Source organism: Oryctolagus cuniculus, chromosome 2, assembly GCF_964237555.1.
Source record: "Oryctolagus cuniculus chromosome 2, mOryCun1.1, whole genome shotgun sequence".
Lineage (NCBI taxonomy): Eukaryota > Metazoa > Chordata > Mammalia > Lagomorpha > Leporidae > Oryctolagus > Oryctolagus cuniculus.
Genome location: NC_091433.1, coordinates 13,019,048 through 13,037,810, shown reverse-complemented (window position 1 = coordinate 13,037,810; position 18,763 = coordinate 13,019,048). Strand labels below are relative to the sequence as shown.

The 18,763-nt window shown below is 33.2% G+C and overlaps 1 protein-coding gene across 27 annotated transcripts in view; it reads left to right on the top strand.

The window, feature by feature from the left end:
* LCORL (ligand dependent nuclear receptor corepressor like) overlaps window positions 1-18,763 on the top strand; it is a 216,165-nt gene that overhangs the window by 175,535 nt on the left and 21,867 nt on the right. For 9 of the 27 annotated variants that reach the window (XM_070068064.1, XM_070068069.1, XM_070068068.1 and 6 more), the window contains 2 exons: window positions 2,032-2,125; window positions 10,009-15,907. The exons of 3 other annotated variants lie outside the window; for them this stretch is intronic. In XM_070068064.1, the coding sequence (XP_069924165.1) occupies window positions 2,032-2,125; window positions 10,009-14,857 (4,943 nt within the window). In that variant the 3' untranslated portion in view covers window positions 14,858-15,907. Of the gene's footprint in view, window positions 1-2,031; window positions 2,126-3,453; window positions 7,601-10,008; window positions 16,200-18,763 lie in introns of those variants that run through there. 15 more of the 27 variants (XR_011386197.1, XR_011386198.1, XR_011386196.1 and 12 more) reach the window with 5 other exon arrangements.

Sequence of the window (18,763 nt, the reverse complement as noted above, 5' to 3'; positions counted from 1 at the left end):
TTTACTATACCTAATTCTTGGAACAGTGCTTTGTACATATGAAACACTAGTAAATTATTCAATTCTATGGAGATTATGGGTAGGGTATTTTATTTTGTTTTTTCATCTGTTTCTCCGTGAATACTTTAGTGTGGTGACATTAACACCCAGTTGATTTTTATTATATTTCTAAATAACTATTTTCTTATAATAATTCCTTTCTTACACTCTAAAATTTCATTTTTGAACTAACAATAAAGACAAATTCTCAGTTTTAAATCTATAGGTTATTTTTATCTTTTATTTTAAATATGTTCCATACTCTAATAGTAATAGAAGTAACTTCATTTTTTTTAAAGATTTATTTATTTATTTGAAAGTCAGAGTTAAATAGAGGAGAGAGAGGGAGGTCTTCCATCTGATGGTTCACTCCTCAGTTGGCTACAACGGACAGAGCTGCGCCAATCTGAAGCCAGGTGCCAGGAGCCCAAGGACTTGGGCCATCTTCCACAGCTTTCTTAGGCCATAGCAGAGAGCTGGATCAGAAGTGGAGCAGCCGGGTCTTGAACCGGCACCTATATGGGATGCTGGTGCTTCAGGCCAGGGCATTAACCCACTGTGCCACAGCGCCAGCCCCAGTAACTTCATTTTAATAATACTTAGGCAGTTGTTTTGAAGCAGGTTATTTTTTCTAAAGTTAGTATTGTCATCCGGCCGGCGCTGCGGCTCACTAGGCTAATCCTCCACCTTGCGGCGCCAGCACACCGGGTTCTAGTCCCGGTTGGGGCGCCGGATTCTGTCCCGGTTGCCCCTCTTCCAGGCCAGCTCTCTGCTGTGGCCAGGGAGTGCAGTGGAGGATGGCCCAAGTGCTTGGGCCTGCACCCCATGGGAGACCAGGATAAGTACCTGCCTCCTGCCATCGGATCAGCGCAGTACACTGGCTGCGGTGGCCATTGGAGGGTGAACCAATGGCAAAGGAAGACCTTTCTCTCTGTTTCTCTTTCTCACTGTCCACTCTGCCTGTCAAAAAAAAAAAAAAAAAAAAAGTATTGTCATCCAATCATAGATAGAATCACAATATATTACATGGACAATGATTCAACTTTTGTACATTTCTATCATTTAAAATAGAAAGATTTTATACTGTAAGTTCCAGGAAAGTTATTCATTGTACATAGAGTCACAGTCTTCCCATGATGTATGTGCCACATATTACTAGTCCTAATAAGAATTAATTATTCAGTTCTCTTTACTTATCATCACATTTTCTGTTCTTTCTGGTTTATAATACTAATATCATTCCTATCTTCCCAAGATATTATCTAGGCTGCTGCCTTGAATGAAAAACAGTCATGGATGAGCAATCCTGTGGTTATTCACTACAGAATAATGGGAGAGGGGACCAGGCGTTGATGTTACAGGGCTGGGGCCAATGTTGTGGCTTGTAGCTATATGGGTTAATCTGCTGCTTATGACACAGGCATCCATAACACTGCTGGTTTGAGTCTTGACCTATTCTACTTCTGATCCAATTTCCTGCTATTGTGCCTGGGAAGGTAGCAGATGATGGCCTAAGTACTTGGTCTCCTGCCACCTATATGGGAGACCCAAATAGAGTTCCAGGCCCCTGGCTTTGGCCTGGTCCAATCCTGGCTGTAGCATTTGCAGATATTTGGGAGTGAAATGGTGGGTGGAAGATCTCTCTGTATCTCTGTTTCTTCCTTTCTCTCTCTCTCTCTCCCCCTCTACCATTCAAATAAATCTTAAAAAAAAAAAAAAAAAGCTGTTGTTAAACAGATTTTATATCACATAGTTTTTTTATGTCATCTGGCAATCAGTACTAGCTCCTCTTCTGTTCCTTTTTCATTTTTAGTAATTTCCCACACATATCCTGTTGCTGAAACTGTTTAAGATGATTAGGAAATGGCCATATATTAAAATATATGTATTAATTTTTAGGTCATGAATTAGTGGATCAGCAAAATTTGAAATGTTAAATTGTAAGGCTTACCTATTACAGATATAAAGTTTTTTCTCTTGCAAAAATTATAGGGGATGGAGTGTTAGATCTCTCTACAAAGAAAACCAGCATAAAATCTGAAGAGTCATCCATAAGTGATCCTTCTTCTGAAAATTCAATGGCTGGGTAAGCAATATCTAGGAGACATAATTTAATATTAATGTAAAATTATCTCTGCAGAGAATTCTTAATACTATTCTGAGCAGTATTGACATAGTTTTCTTCCAGAATTTTTGTTGCTCATAAGTGTGTCTTTCTCATACCTTTCATTTGTCCTTTCTCTTTCTTTTTTATGCTTTCTGTTAAAGAAAAGTTATCAGAACAATCACCAAACTTTAGTTCATGTTACTAAAATGAACTATCAACCTAATCATAGAATACAAACTAAGAAGCAGGACAAGTAAGAGAATTTTAAATATTCAGGTGACAATTTTAAGGAAAATATGTAATTTTAATATATAAAATTTTAAAGCAAATTCTAAAAGTGCTTACTAATTCTTAAAGCTATTTTATAGTGATTACACTTTTTTCATTGTACTTTAGATGTGGTGGCAAAAGATTTAAAATAGCTTGTAACCACCACAAAATATTCTTTCATGTTTTGAAAGCTGTCATTAATTTAAATAAATAACTAGTAGTGAAATGCTGTTCTGTTGGATTCTTGGATTTTTTTTTTTTTTTTGTAACTTGCATCTTCCCATTAACTAACTATGTAGGAAGCTTTTTTTGTCACATTTAAATCTTAGATATAGAGTGTATTTTGTTTCAACTAAGATGATAATAGCATTTGAGTCATAGGATTAGTAAACTTTTTGAGAAACTTTGAAAATCATTAGATTCAAGAGAAATAACATCTAAAAATAAATTACTTTATTCAACTATAACTTACCTACTATTCAAATATAACTTATCTACTGGTTTCAATTTTTAAGCTTTTTTCTAGAGAAAAATTAGTCTTTAGTCTTGTGGAAATATGGGATGTTTGTGTATGGAAATATTCCTGCTGCTACAAATTTCCTTTAAAGGGGTTGACTCTTTTATTACTTGTTTAGCGGTAACGTCACGTTTCTACTAACAAAAACTCCTTTAGGATTTGGGTATTTTTTAACAATGGAACTCTAATTGTACAAGTAAAAATTATAAGTGTTGCTCTGCAAGCATCTTACAAAGGAATAGCAACATCATGAGAATATTTTTACAAATACTGAGTTAGGATTTTATGTTCTTGGAAGGTTTGCCTGTTGAGGCCACCGTATCATTGACACATTGTCCTACCAGGACGGTAGCGTTTGCTTTGATAAGGAGTAACTACCACATCTCACAGACTTAAAAGTGTCATAAGCAGTGATGTTACCTAAGCAAGGAGTATAATAAAGGAGTGGACCCTCCCCTTCCATAGCTGTGTGAGAGTCTCTCATGCATCAGTTTACCATCGTTTCATTCCATCCATCCAGGAGACTACACAGAAACAGAGAGGACTATGTGGAAAGAAGTGCTGAGTTTGCAGATGGTTTGCTCTCAAAAGCTTTGAAAGACATTCAGTCTGGAGCACTGGACATAAATAAAGCAGGCATACTTTATGGCATACCTCAAAAAACTTTACTTCTCCACTTAGAAGCCTTACCAGCAGGGAAGCCTGCATCTTTTAAAAACAAAACTCGAGATTTCAATGATAGTTACTCATATAAAGACAGTAAAGAAACTTGCGCAGTGCTGCAAAAAGTAGCCCTGTGGGCAAGAGCTCAAGCAGAGCGCACAGAAAAAAGTAAACTCAATCTACTTGAAACCTCAGAATTAAAATTCCCAACAGCTTCCAGTTACCTCCATCAATTAACTCTACAGAAAATGGTTACTCAGTTTAAAGAAAAAAATGAAAGCCTTCAATATGAAACTTCAAATCCTACTGTACAGTTAAAAATTCCTCAGCTCCGAGTAAGTTCTGTTTCAAAATCACAATCTGATGGTTCTGGTCTGCTGGATGTTATGTATCAAGTTTCTAAAACCTCTTCAGTCCTAGAAGGATCAGCTCTCCAAAAACTGAAAAATATACTCCCTAAACAGAACAAAATAGAATGTTCTGGGCCTGTAACTCACTCAAGTGTTGACTCTTACTTTCTACATGGGGACCTCTCTCCTTTGTGTCTTAATTCTAAAAATGGAACAGTTGATGGAGCCTCTGAAAATACTGAAGATGGATTGGATCGAAAAGATAATAAACAGCCCAGGAAAAAACGTGGCCGCTATCGGCAATATGATCATGAAATAATGGAAGAGGCTATTGCAATGGTAATGAGTGGAAAAATGAGTGTTTCCAAAGCACAAGGAATTTATGGGGTACCTCACAGCACTTTAGAATACAAGGTAAAAGAAAGATCTGGAACACTGAAGACTCCTCCGAAGAAGAAACTACGATTACCAGACACTGGGTTATATCATACGACAGATTCAGGGACTGGCAGCTGCAAAAACAGCAGCAAGCCTGTGTAGATTACTTGTTAGGAAAATGTGTGTGTGTGTGTATTTGCGTGTGTGTATGTGCACAGGTGTGTATTTGTGTGTCTATATACACACATGTGGGAATTACAAATGCTCACTCTGACAGGAGACATGAAATTTTACAGATCAAAAACCACTTACATGCCTTTTGAAAAAAAAGTTTTATTCAGGGTTTTCACTGTGGACAGAATTATATAGTTGCTTACTTAATTCTGGTAGTTTGTATTTAATCCTTGTATAAATAGGTGAAAAAGATTCAGGTTTTCTTTAGTAGTCAATAGCATAAAGCGTTGTGGGAAAACAAGTAATTGTCAAGTGAAACATTTTTATTAGTGAAAGACCATTCCAGCCATTCAGTTGAACCATCTTATAATGGAAATATGATATTAACACTTTGTAAACATTTTTATATAGCATACTTACATTTATTGTAAGTATGTCAAACAACCATCAAATCTGAAATAAAGAAACTCTCATATTAAGAAACATTAATATATACAGTATTAGTACACTACAGTGCATTCTATAAAATATGAAATGCACTCAAGTGCATCCCCAGGAATAGAAAAGAAAACCTTAAAGGATATGTATAATGAAATTTTAATATTTATCATTTACTAGTTGATTTAGCAGGAAGTTGGGGTTTATAAGGTATATACTTTTAAAAGAAAAAACTGACACATAGTTAACCCCAGCAGCTATAGAATCTTTTAATATAAGATGGAATACTAAGAACAAAAAGTAATTTAAATTTAATTATTTAATTTTGTTTTTCATTTGAAAAATAAGCTAATGTGTAAGGTTAGAAAAGAAAGTTGGAATGCAACTTAGAGCATGTTTATAATGTGCACAGAAAAAGCTTGAGAATGATAACTTTGGTTTAAATGTGCTGGTTAGTTGATGTTATGACTACTTTAAAATTTAAGGATTGTGACACACTCCTGTTGAAAAACCTCAGTGTAACTTTAATATATTTGCTGCTGTGACATTTCAAAACATTTTCAGTTTATCAAAATGAATTACAGATTTCATTTTGGTGGGCGATACATTATCATTTTGCTAATAACCAAATTTGCAGTTTGTTCAGGGTCTTGAATAGATTTACAAATATTTAACACTGAAGCTGTTTTGAACTTTCAGTAATGTAAACTCTCTACTAACTGGGTAGTTAGAAGCTGGGCAGTGCATTTTAACTTTTACTAGATTCCTGAGAGAGACCAGTGATTTTTATATAGCAGTTTTAAAAAGTATGAGTCAAAGTATCCATGTTGGATTTATGGAATATGCAGTTTCAGTTGTAAAGTATTATAAAGCATGTGCCTCTCTATAAAGAATGAGGATTTGCTTTATATTTTCAAAATTCCTGAGTGCCCCTTTTCTCTGTTAAAATTCAGGTTCTAATCATTTTTCTAAGCCAGTTTTCCTAAATCCAAAAGGAATAATAATAGCTGAATTTAAAAAAGTAAGTGCACCTTGTCAAATACTTGTGTTTCTACACTTGTGTTTGTGTGTATTTAATAATCACATATACATAAAATACTAAAGAGATTTTCAGCTATTAAACTGAAAAACTGCTTATATATGTTTAAAGAAACTGAAGAGTGAGAAACTATACAATTAAGTAGCTATAATTGGTCTCTGAGATCTATACTGAACCCTCTTCAGCTATTAATGTTACCTGCATACTAGGGTATGAATCCTCTTGCTCTTTTTTTTTTCCCCCAAGAAAATATACATAATAGATTACAAAACAGCAGATGTCAGGGTCATCTTTCTTTTTAAAGAATTAAGCCATATTTTGTGAGGGCCAGAACTTGGATTATTTAATATATTTCCCCTCCCCCCCCACTGAAAAACAAAGTTAACAGTAAAGTAAATGTTTCAAAACAATTTTATTGACCTCTTTATACAGAATTTTACTTGTAGAACTTTGGGGGCTTGACTGCATTACATAATGTTTATATTGTATTTTTTATTCCTCACACTATATTTACATTAATAAATTGATTGAGAAGTTTATAGTAAAGGGAAACTTACAGAACACTTTTATATCATTTAAAGATGACCTGACCAAAAACTTTACAGGATTCATAAATCAGGGATCATTTTGCTATTGACTTCACAGTGATCAGTAGTTTTATAGGTAATGTTATAATTAATTTACAGCATTTTAGTACTTGTATTATTTATTTTTGGTCAGAAATAGTAAATTAAAATATTTTTTGATAGTTTATAGGTAATGATCAACCCATAACTTTTAAAAGAAACAAAATGTTTCTATTATTGAGTTAACTTTTTGATTATACAAACTAGGAAAGGCAGGGAAATTTATGGGTTCCCCTTCTACCCAGTGATTCTATTAAGATGTTCTTTATGTTAAATTTTCAAAGTACTTTATAAATTTAGTTACCAGTTACTACTTGTTAATTGACACTTTTCTGAAAAATCCAGTTTCAGCAGTCTTTTAATGAAGGTGAAAGCAACCTGTATGTGCTTTCCACTTATTTGAATGTTCCTCAAGTATTTTATATTTAAAATTTAAAAAGAAGGAAAAGAAAAAACAGTGCCTCTGTTTTTAGAAAACTACTGCTCAGTAAAGTTGTTTAAACCATTTCTGGTAGCTAATGACAATTTTATATTAAATTGTATACTAACTTTAGTGAGACTGATTTTTTTAGTTGTTTACAGTACAAATACTTGTATTTGTTTTTTAATTGCAGTATTTCCATTGTCGCAGTAATTTAGTAAAACTCTGTGGCTGCCTTGATTTTGACAGATTTTGTTAATATAAACTGATTGTTAGGCAATTAGTTATATTTATGCATAAATCAATTGCACTATAATTCATGAATTATTTATTACAATATTTTCTAATGAATTCATGTATCTGTCTTGTGTTGTAAATGTACTGTAATTCTGTTCCTACTTTGTGTTGTTATATATCTAAATCTGATTGTATGAATTTTAATTGTTCAGTTAACGTGTTTCTAGGTTGTAATTTGTAGTAAAGCACTTCAATGCTTTTGCACTTAAATTTACAGCACTGTTGGTGTGTGATTGATTTACTTATTCAGTAAAAGAAAAACAAAAAAGTGAAAAGAAAAACCCTGACTATACTGACTTCTTTGATTCCCTACTAGGAAGCAGTTTTATTAAAATCAGTATTAGAAATTTACTTTTTCCATAGACATATTTCAGTAACAAGCTTCTAATGGGAAAATGAATAGTAAAGCACAAAAAGAAGTAGACAGGATATGTTGGTTTATAAATCGAAGTGGAAAAAATAAAATTTTAACCATTAAAACAAGGGATATATGAGAAAAACAGTTTTAGAAGTTTTTCGTAATCACTTGAGAATAAATTCTAGATTGGGGACTAACATGTATTATTTACTCAAATGGTGGGTTTTTCTTTGAAATTCTAACATGCAAGAAATCTGAAGCCAGATGAGCATATTATAGAACTTACTGAAAACTTACTTATCTCATATGTGATCTGTAAAATGTAATCTCATCTTAATATCTAGATATATTTATTAAGCTATTAATATAGAATTAAATACTGGCCACTGTGGTATTTTTGAAATTCCATTCCTGAAAGTAATAAAATGAATCAGAAAAACTCTTAAAACTATAGAAAACCTTGGAATATCAGAAAAGGGTTGTAAAACTTGAGAGGTTTTCATATTTAATCACATTGAAATTGTAACTTTTTTAAGATTATTTACCACCAGACACCTTGATATTTCTTCTGTTATGTCGTTATTAACAGAAGCCTTTGAACATTTCAGTAACTTACAAAATAATACTAATCTTTACAATACAGTGCAGCATATTTTTCTAAGAAACATGTCAGTTCTCATTTTAACATGTTTAACAGGTCATAATATCACTTAAAACCATTAAAACACATTTATTAGAAAAACCATTGAAATACATTTATTAGAAGATTTTTATTTTCTTTTGCTTATGTGAAATTTTTAATTTGCTGGAAAAAAGTATAATTATATCTTAATATTTTATAGTTAACATTTCCTCTTGATTTTGTTCTCATTTTTTTTTAACTTTCTAATACTGAATCCTGGGTGTCAGTTATATCATTTTACACTTCTAACCATTACAAAATTTTCAAAAAGGCAAAGGAACTGGGGTAATGTCCTATCTTAATCTATGTGTAGGCAGCAGTGGGCATAAAAAGTTGTATTGCAATTTCACATCTCTTCTCACTTTGATAGCTTCTTGATGTCACATCATTTGCTAGTTTTAGCGAAATGTTGGTTGAATCTGGTAAAGTTAAATTTTTTTCCTGAAAAGTTTTAATCAAATGTTCAAACTTTGATAATTTTGCTACTCAAATAGCATACTTTTATAAATTTAAATGAAATGTTGCATACTTCTATCTATGGAACAGCTTATGCCAGTTCTAGGGAGTAAAATAAAAAGATTAATTCCACTTTTTGTTTTAAATGAAACATCCTTGGATTTTTAGTATATTTGAGAATAGTCTTTAGCAACATAATTTTTTCAATGGCAGTTTATAATCAACATATCTCAATTCCAACTGAAAATAAAATTTCAACAAACCAGGAACTATAAACAACAACAAATATAACAAATCACAAGTGAAAGGCTGTTTTCATGTACAGAGTTTGGTGATATGTTTAATTAAAATAGATACTTTTCTGAAACAGAATTCTTTTAATGGATTTTACTCTTCTTGCTGCTGGTATTGGATTAAAAAGATATTTTTGTAGCCTTCTGTAATTGGTTGATAAGCATTCCTGGGTTTTAGTTAAATTAGATGTATGTTAGTTTCTGCAGAGGGGCATTTTCCAGCATTTGAAATTTAATAATTAGGTAAGTAATGTAATGACTTTAGTTTCATGTAATTACTTGAGTATTTAAAATCAATTAAGAGTAGATTTCATTTTTAAATAGCTTCCATTTTTTATTTTATTAGGTTAAAATGCCTGCAGCTTAATCTTAGGAAAGATATTCTGTTATTTATATTAAATCTAAATCCCTTAATTTTCCTTGTGACTATGTAGAGCTCTCTTTTATTAATTTCATTTTCACTGCCTTAAAAATTACTTTAAATAAAGATTTTATACTTCTACATCTTTTTTCCATATTTGCACTAATTTGACTGGTAGTTTCAAAATAACTTATAAAATGTTGATAAAAATGGTAACTCCTGAAGCACTTTCCATTAAATATTCTTAATATATCAAGACACTAAATATTAATATATAATTATAGCCATGTGTAATCATTAGCTTTTATATTTCTGCAAAATTAGGGCCTTATTTTAATTCTTAAACTTCATCACAAGAAGTTAATTATCATCAGTGCTTCATTACATTTTTGCTAAACAATAATGAAGATGTCATTGTTGTAGTTTTTATAGGAGTCCAACAGTACCAAAATATCTTTTATTCAACTCTGTTAAAATTATGACTCCTTATGATGGTATTTTTGCTGTAATTCATTTTTTTGTTTGATTTTTATTTTTAGTTCAACTGTTGATGCAAAATCAGAGGAAGCTACTAAAATGGAAAAAGAAAAATCAGCATTAAGCAAAGTTTTGGAATCTTTGTGCATACATCACCAGCAACAAGTTTTGGCTATGTTGAAATGTATAGTCCAAGAGCAGAGTACTGCTTCTCTTTTTTGTTGTAATGCATCATGTTCTGTGTCTTCAGAATCTCAAAAGCCCCTAATTGAAGATGATATACATAGTCTGTTCTGTAGTTGTGAATACAGACTGGCAGAAAGAGGGTGCTTACAAAATGAAAGACAGAGCCCTGGTTTAGGGCCTCTGCCAGTCTGTATTAAAGATTTACATTGTTTATCTTGCCAAACTGTAACTGTTGAACATATTAAGACAGTAGTGAATAGAGAAATCGCAAATGGTTATAATTCTCACAGGTGCTGTTCTGGACCACTACCAAACGTTCACTCTACAAAATCCACCTTTCATAGTCCTCTTTTGTCAAGGGAATTGTGTGATCTTTCAGTAAGTCTTAAAGATCTTTGTAGATCTCGAAGCCCCTCACCCCCACCATTGTCACCTGTACAGACTGAAGGAACTGAAAAGTTAAAGGATGTCATCTCAGAGCTTTCAGGCTTAGAAAATAACAAACTTGAAACAAATATTAACCAGCCTCCATCTCTCACACCAGCAGAAATAAGCATCAACAAGTGTGATCATGAAGGTAAAATATATAAAACTAAAAAAATAAGTAACTCTGATTTTTTGCTCTTGGATGACAGCAATAATTGTACCAAAAATCATGAAAAAGGTGAATCTGGTTTCATTTTCGAAGATTTAATGGATCGCATTAATGAAAAATTAAAATCAATAGAAACCACAGATACAACAAACCTTATAAAATTATCTAGCAGTGATTGTAATGCAGATTATGATTTCAAGTTGGGAGATTTAATAACCTCTCTCTTGCATAATGCAAAGGCCAGTGATTACAGTTTTATGGAATTACTGAGTCAACATGATGAAAATGTAGAAAATAAAATTATTCAGACAAGATTTCGAAAGCGTCAAGAAACCTTATTTGCAATGCACAGTTCTCCTGACTCACCCATGTTTAGAAGGCAGTCTTTACAGATAAAAAGAGAACTTGCTAGTCTTGATGAAAGTTTTATTAGAAAAAAATACAGTGAAAAAAATTCAAGGAAATTGATGCACAGTGATGAGATATTTTCATCGGACAAAGAAGAATTCTGCCATTGCCAGGGGCCTTGTTTACAAAATTCTAAAAGCTTTGAAGTTAAAAATCATGCAGAAACATCATTTTCACCAAATTATGCATTACATTCATTGCAACTACCTCTTCGCAGTTTAGAAACTAACTCGGCTTTTGATGCATTTTCAGAAAGCTTTAAAGCAACTTCACCTGAGAAAATGAACATAAGAAAGTCACAAGAGAAATCTGCAACTGGAAAAATGATTGTGCAAAATCATTGGGAGAATCCAAAATTAGAGACTTTTCAAACTCCTTTGAGAAGTGATGTTCCTGAACCTCTAAACAGAAATAAACGAAATATTGTGCCTCCAGGGTGGTATTCTATATATGTAACAAATAATTACGTTTTCAAAAAATCTCCTAAGGCCAAAAGAGTATCTGAATCCACAAAAAAAAAAGAACTTGTGAAAAATATTCAGATTGAAAGCTCACACAATATAGACCTAAACAAAATTGCAATGAGTTCTAATTTGCAAGTTGTTGTGGAACGTTTGGAAGATACAATAAATATGGCCAAAAAGTCTTGGAATAATCAGTCATTATCAGAAGGATATAAAGCATCTAAGAAAGTGATAGAAGTTGATGGTAAAGACCAAAATTCTGGGAGAAATATGAATCTTAATCTAAGTAGAGTGGCATGCAAAGAGCAGAGTTTAACAAAGTCTCTGGTAACATCCAACAATATTATCAAAAGTCATTGTATGCCTACAGTAGATTTAAATAACAAAAGACTTGATAATCTGAAAAAGTCTACTTCAGATATGGGTAGCTTGATTTCCAATGCTGAAAATGTATCAAAAAAATATGAAGGTGTGGAAAGCTCTTCAGTACCCAACTATTCTAGTCCTATTAAACTCATGTTTTTATCTGAGGTTAAAAGCAATGAAGGAGTCAAATATACTTTAACTTCAGTTGATACATCTCAATCAAATGCTGACGTTCCTTCTGAAAAACGTGTAACACATCGTGGAATTGGGAAAAAAAGAGAAACAAATGAGGATACCCCAAATGCTAAGTATGAAAATTATGGTTCTAACCATTATGATAATGACACTCTTCAAAGAGAATTAAACAAATTTAATTGTACAAAAGAAGCTGCAGAATCTTCTGAAATGTTTGTTAATGATATAAAAAGTGATAAGCCACAAGAAGAATGTAAGGAAAATTCAAGTGGTATTATTGATTCATCTTTTAAAAGAAAACCAGGTAGACCTAAAAAAATAGGTCCCCAAGTTGTGAAACAGGTTAAGCGACCAATTGGAAGACCACCAAAGCCTAAAATTGATCAAACAGACATCACCATTTGCCAAAATGAGTCCTTTAATACTGAAAGAAAGAGCTCAGAATCTCTCATATCAGAAGTAAAGGAAGGTATTTACAAAAAGAGTATTACAGTAACTGTTATTTATGGCAGATCAAGAAGAACTAAAAGACATGTTTCTGAAGGAAATGCAAACAAAAGCAATATTAGGTCTTTAAATAATGTTGCTGAGTTTCCAACTGAATATAATAGTCTCAGAAATATTAGAGAACATGAAATTGACTTAAGTGAAAGGGTAAGTGCTATGTCAAGTTTGACTACTGAAAGTGAGATCTTGGAGTCAGGCTTTGAATATGTTAGACCTATCAAAAACAAGTCTGTGATACCTCAGCCTTCCAAGAACATTATTCGACCAAATCAAAAGCCATTGGCAATAATTAGAAAGCCTGGTAGGCCTGCAAAAGTGAAAATCTCTGGCATCTCTGTGACTATTAATAGAATTTCACCTCAGGAAAGAGAAGTAAGTATTAGCAGCTGCTTACCTCCTTTAGAAAAGGAGACTATGTTAGAAAAAGCTCTGCCTGAAGAAAAGTTTGATCAACAATGCAGTAAGATGGATAACGTAAGGCACACTGCAGTTGACACGTGTAAGAATGGATCAAAAAGTATGGTTGCTGCAGTACCTTTGAGACATTCTATTAGGGACAGAAAACCATCTCTACATTTCTTACATTCATTAGCATCTTCTAGTTCACTTTTTTATAGAAATGCTGTACTTCATAAGTCATACAAGCTCCATTTGCAGAAAGGTAAAAGTCAGAAGAAAAAACATAGGCAGTCAAGGATAAAAATAGCTTCAAAAGATACCCCAGGAACTAGATATTCAAGGAATGCAAAAAAGTGTTTGGACGATAACAATTTAGTGTCCACTTCAGAAGTCTCCTTGGACCCTATAATTTCATCAAACCCTTTGCTCAGGTGGTGGGCTACATCTACTTCCAATGATTCCTTATTAGAGGAATTAAACAACAGATTTGAGCAAATAGCAAATGCTTGGGTACAAGTGAGTGGAGATGAAGCTGAAAACTGTGTTCATAAAAAAAGACAACATGCTGAAAATGATAATTTCAAAATAGCAAAACCTCTGGAAACATGTCTGTTAGAACTTGAAGTTTCACCTGTAAAAATGCTTTTTCAGAAAAAATATGATTTGAATGAACTCTCTACCTGGTTTATGCAAACAACAGAAACACAATCTCTTTCACTAGTTAGGAAAGCAAATGCTCGAAACCCTTTGGAAGTAATAAATACCAGGGGAATTAAATTAGGTACCAAATATTCTGATTTTAATAACAGCCCCTTTAGAAAGCACTTTAAAAAATTTGCACTCTCTTCTCCCTCAAAGTCAGCAGGGAAGTTGCATATACTACATAAAATGGTTAGCTCTCCGCTCTTGAATATTAAGAGTAATTTAACACTAGCTAGATTAAAAAGAACTGAGTTTAAGGGGTTACACCATGAGAGGTGGAGAAGAGAGGGTAAGCTGCACAGCCATGGAACAGTTGATTGGAACTCTAAAAGGAGGAACTTAAGATTTTTCTGCCAGAATCAGTTTTTAAGTAAGACTGGGGGGAGGACAAATACTGACATCCCACTTGAAGGGGAAAATGCAGTAGATAATTCGTGTATTGTGCCACCTGAGATCAGGGATGACTTTTTGCAGCAGCAGATGGCAATCCCTGACCTTAAAACACATTCTAATATAGAGAGTAAATTTAAGTCAGAAGCAAAGGAGACTGGAACAGATTGCAGCCAAAAAGATTTTGAAAGGGAACCAAGACCAGGAAGTGTATGCTCAAATAATTGGAGGTCAAAAACTTTAAAAGATTGTAGGATATTTTTGAGGAAGATCAACTATCTTGAGCACAGAAACACTTTTAAACTAAATACAGTCATTTATTCCCCTGAATCTATTGACAGTGGAAGTAATCATCAGACTCATTTAGAAGAATCAAAGCGCTTTACTTTAAGGTCCCATTCTGCTAGGCAGAATTCTTTTAAAAAGCAAACTAAAGAAATAGAAAATACTAAAGCAAATAGTCCTTCAAATGATAAATTCACTGACCAGCTTGACAATAGTAAATTAAGTAAATTTGTTAGCTTTGACAAGAATCCTCCTGATAGTTCTGAAGTTATTAGCAAATTGAACAAAAGAAAAAGACCACCTTGGAAGACCACAGAAATTTCAACAAAAAGACATAAACGACAGTCTTGCAACAGTGGACAAATGGCAAACTATTTTTCAAAATCCCAACTAGGTAAGTTTTTCTCTACTTAATTTTAAAAAGTTTCATTGTAGGTGCCTTGAGTAAAGTACAAGATAACAGGTAGAAAAAGAGCAGCTGGTTCAATTTTATTTCTAAAATATTTGGACAACCTGATTTCTTGGCACCTAGTATGAAACTCATGTAATTAGGTGTTTCCAAATGTGCTAGTGTACTTCCCCACCTCTTAATGTATCCAGAATTTCAAGGACATAAAAACATATTTAGTATAGACAGTTTCTTTAAAATATATCATTAATATTAAAGTTTTATTTTCTGCACTTGCATTTGATAAATCTAATAAAGTTTTCATAAAGATGACCAAGTGAATAACTAAAAATTAATCACTAAAGGCCAATGTATGTATTTATTCTCTTGATAATAACTCTGAGACCAGTATAGAAAAAAATAACTATTTCATTGCTAAATTGCTATAACATAATCCTTGGCTGTCAGACTCACATCCACAATCAAGTTCTTATAGCCTTTGGTACTGCTTTGGAATCACCTTGAGACTGCTTATTTGAAGAGTGATATAATTTATTTCAATAAATCAGGTTTGTTGAATAGTTCTTTTCTTAGAAGTAGAATTTATTTCTACAGATGTAAGGATGTGAATTCCTTTCCACAGATAAGCTATATTGAGTCTTACACAAGTTATTGTTATATAATGCTAACCTCAGAATGCAAATGGAAATTGCTTTACCCAGCTAATAGTGACCTGACATTGGTGCCTAAGGAGACTTTAGAACTTACCAAAAATAAGATGTGGATGCTGTAATGGCAACATAGCCATTTCCAACTCTGTGCCTACTAATAACTGCCAGATAATGCAAAATATTAAGGAGATGTGGGAGTGCTGATTGTTTACTTTTTGATGTGAAAGCATGCTGGGTTGAATTTGGAAATTTAAGAATATGTTGTCATGATTGCATTGTTACATATATTTTAGGGTGGGGGGAGTTGATGAATTCTGTCTGAAGAAACTTATTTTAAAACTAAATAGTATTAGGTCTTATGTTAAATATTAAAAAGCAGTTATTAAATTCTAGAGTTTTAATAAATTAATGATTTTATGCCCCCATTTCAATTATTTAACTGAATAACTTTAAAACACCCATTTCAGTAATACCTATATGTAATGATTAAAAGTTCAAATATCTAATATCAGTAATTAAAATTTTAGAGGTGTAATAGTCTCTTTTGAAAGGTGAATCAAAACTGAAAAGAATGGCCTTTATTATCCTCAGGATAACTAAAAATAATACTATAACCAATATGTCAGAATTAAAAACCTCATGGTGATTAAAAATATATATATAATTGACCTGAAAATATACACACATATTTTTTAAAGACTGTCATGAGTGGAAAATAGAATGTGAAGTTCATTTTTAATTCTTTATATCATCCTCATTTCATACTTTTACTGTTTTCCAAAAGTAACTTGGATTTACTCATTTTAACAACAGAACCGTATTTTGTCCTTCAAGATTCTTAGCCATTGTATCTTCTAAGAAATAACTGCAAAGTATATTTCAATATAATCCACCCCATGAAATATGGGATCATCCTAGAAAAGTAAGATGGAAGATGCCTAATTATTTTTCAAAATAATTTCAAAATTTCTTTGGCATATTTACAAAATTTTTAGTGTCATGAAGAATTGTTTTTCATCTTTTTCATTTTAAAAACTTCTAGTACTATTCCCTGTTCTGCTTAAAGTTTTATTTATCTTTTGCTGATAACTTTCCTTCTTTATTTTTAACATTGTTTTTTTAATCAACAAGGATATTATTTTTATGAACTTGTATTTATAGCAATATTGTATTTATCTGTAACTGTTTTCTTAAAGTATTTTTTTCTCATTCTTAGTATTTCATTGATACTTTTTGCCTTTTTGGAAATTATACTAAATCTTGTTATTAGTTTATATATGTTTTTTTTTTCCTTCATAGAATAATTAGTGACTGGAGACTTGAGAGACTTAGCAATAGGACTTTTCTAGAAAAGTCTTTCCTAGGGAGATGTATATAATGAATTTTGGAATATTTCCTATGAGAGTTTTGCTTCTACCGTAAACATGTTTTTGTACATTTTGAGATTAACTGTTCAGATACATTTAGTACAATGGAATTTTAAAATTTATACTCCATCGGATTTGTACTACTGTATATCATCATGTAAATCTTATAAAAAAATGCAATTTTGTCCTATTCTTAGTTCAACAAATATTTAATGAGTGCCTACAATATGCCCTTAGTCACCTTGGAAGCTTTGAAAGATTCAAAGTTCTATATAAGTTAAAAGACAAGAGCTGCTTCATTTATTTATTCAATAAGTAGATGGTGTTGTATGACTTCGGTAAGATAACGTTTGAAGGAGGCATAATGGTTAAATTGTGGCTTTTACTCTAATGAAGGTTACCATTTCTTGCGGGATGCAAAAATGAATAGGTGATTCCTGTACAAGGAGGAGTGCTGTGATCAGAGAGGGATGGATTATAGGAACACAGGAGGGAAGCTGAACTCAGATTTAGGGAATTAAGCAAGCTTTTCTGCCTGTCACATCTAGGCTGAGGCTTGAAGCATGCCTAAGTATTAGAAGTTGGAAGACGAATGGTTCAGGCAGAGAAAACTACATGTGGAAAATTTAAGTGACAAGAGAGAAGGCTTGTTTGGAATGCTGATTTATCAGATCTGAGGCATAAAATAAGATTCATGGATTGGGGCCGGTGCCGCGGCTCACTAGGCTAATCCTCCGCCTAGCGGCGCCGGCACACCGGGTTCTAGTCCCGGTCGGGGCGCCGGATTCTGTCCCGGTTGCCCCTCTTCCAGGCCAGCCCTCTGCTGTGGCTAGGGAGTGCAGTGGAGGATGGCCCAGGTGCTTGGGCCCTGCACCCCATGGGAGACCAGGAAAAGCACCTGGCTCCTGGCTCCTGCCATCGGATCAGCGCGGTGTGCCGGCCGCAGCGCGCAGGCCGCGGCGGCCATTGGAGGGTGAACCAACGGCAAAGGAAGACCTTTCTCTCTGTCTCTCTGTCTCACTGTCCACTCTGCCTGTCAAAAAAAAAAAAAAAAAAAAAAAAAAAAAAAAAAAAAGATTCATGGATTGGGAGGGTGGGTGGAAAAGTGTCTAACTGAGGAAAGCATAGTCTGAATTGTGAGATCATGAGTTAATGAGGAAAAAAAATATGTCTTAATCCCAATAATAGCAGTAATTGAAGATACATTTGAGAGAGATCTGTGAAGGAAAATCAGTGTCTTAGTAGAGGAGTAAAGGATAATATCCAGGTGTCTGCCTTGGACATCTGGGGAATTCCTTGTAAATTTCTCTGAGATATAAGAGAACACTCATACAGGGTTTAGTTTTAGAACGGATTTGAGGTAGCTAGTGGGATACCAAGAAGAGAGGTTTAGGAAGCTGTTTGGTAATGTAAGTCTTGCCCCAGGAAAGAGGGCTGAGATAAATATTTAGGAGTAAACAAGTAATTTAAGCCATGACAGTGGAAGAGATTACTCCGTAAGATTGAAAGTTTAGAACCTAAAGATACAAGGAAAAGAAAAGATGTACACAAAAGGAGACTAAAGAGGGTACTCAGGAGATAAAAAGAAAGGTTAAGTAGTGTGGTGAAGGGAAAAGACTACAGTGTAAATTGTTGATAAGAAGTCAGTTAAGATAGACCCTTAAGTGGTTCTTTGATTATATAGCCACTGAGGTTATCTTGATGAGTTGAGAGAGAGAGCAGCTTTTGTGGACTAAGGGAAACAAAAGTCACATTCAGTATTAGATGATTAAATGTAGAAGAAGAAAGGAAGAAAATGAGCACAGAAAACTAAAAATAGCTGTGAAAAGAGAGGAGATGGAGAGTTATCTAGGTAAGGATTAAAGCCAAGTTAAAAAAAAATTGAAGATACAGA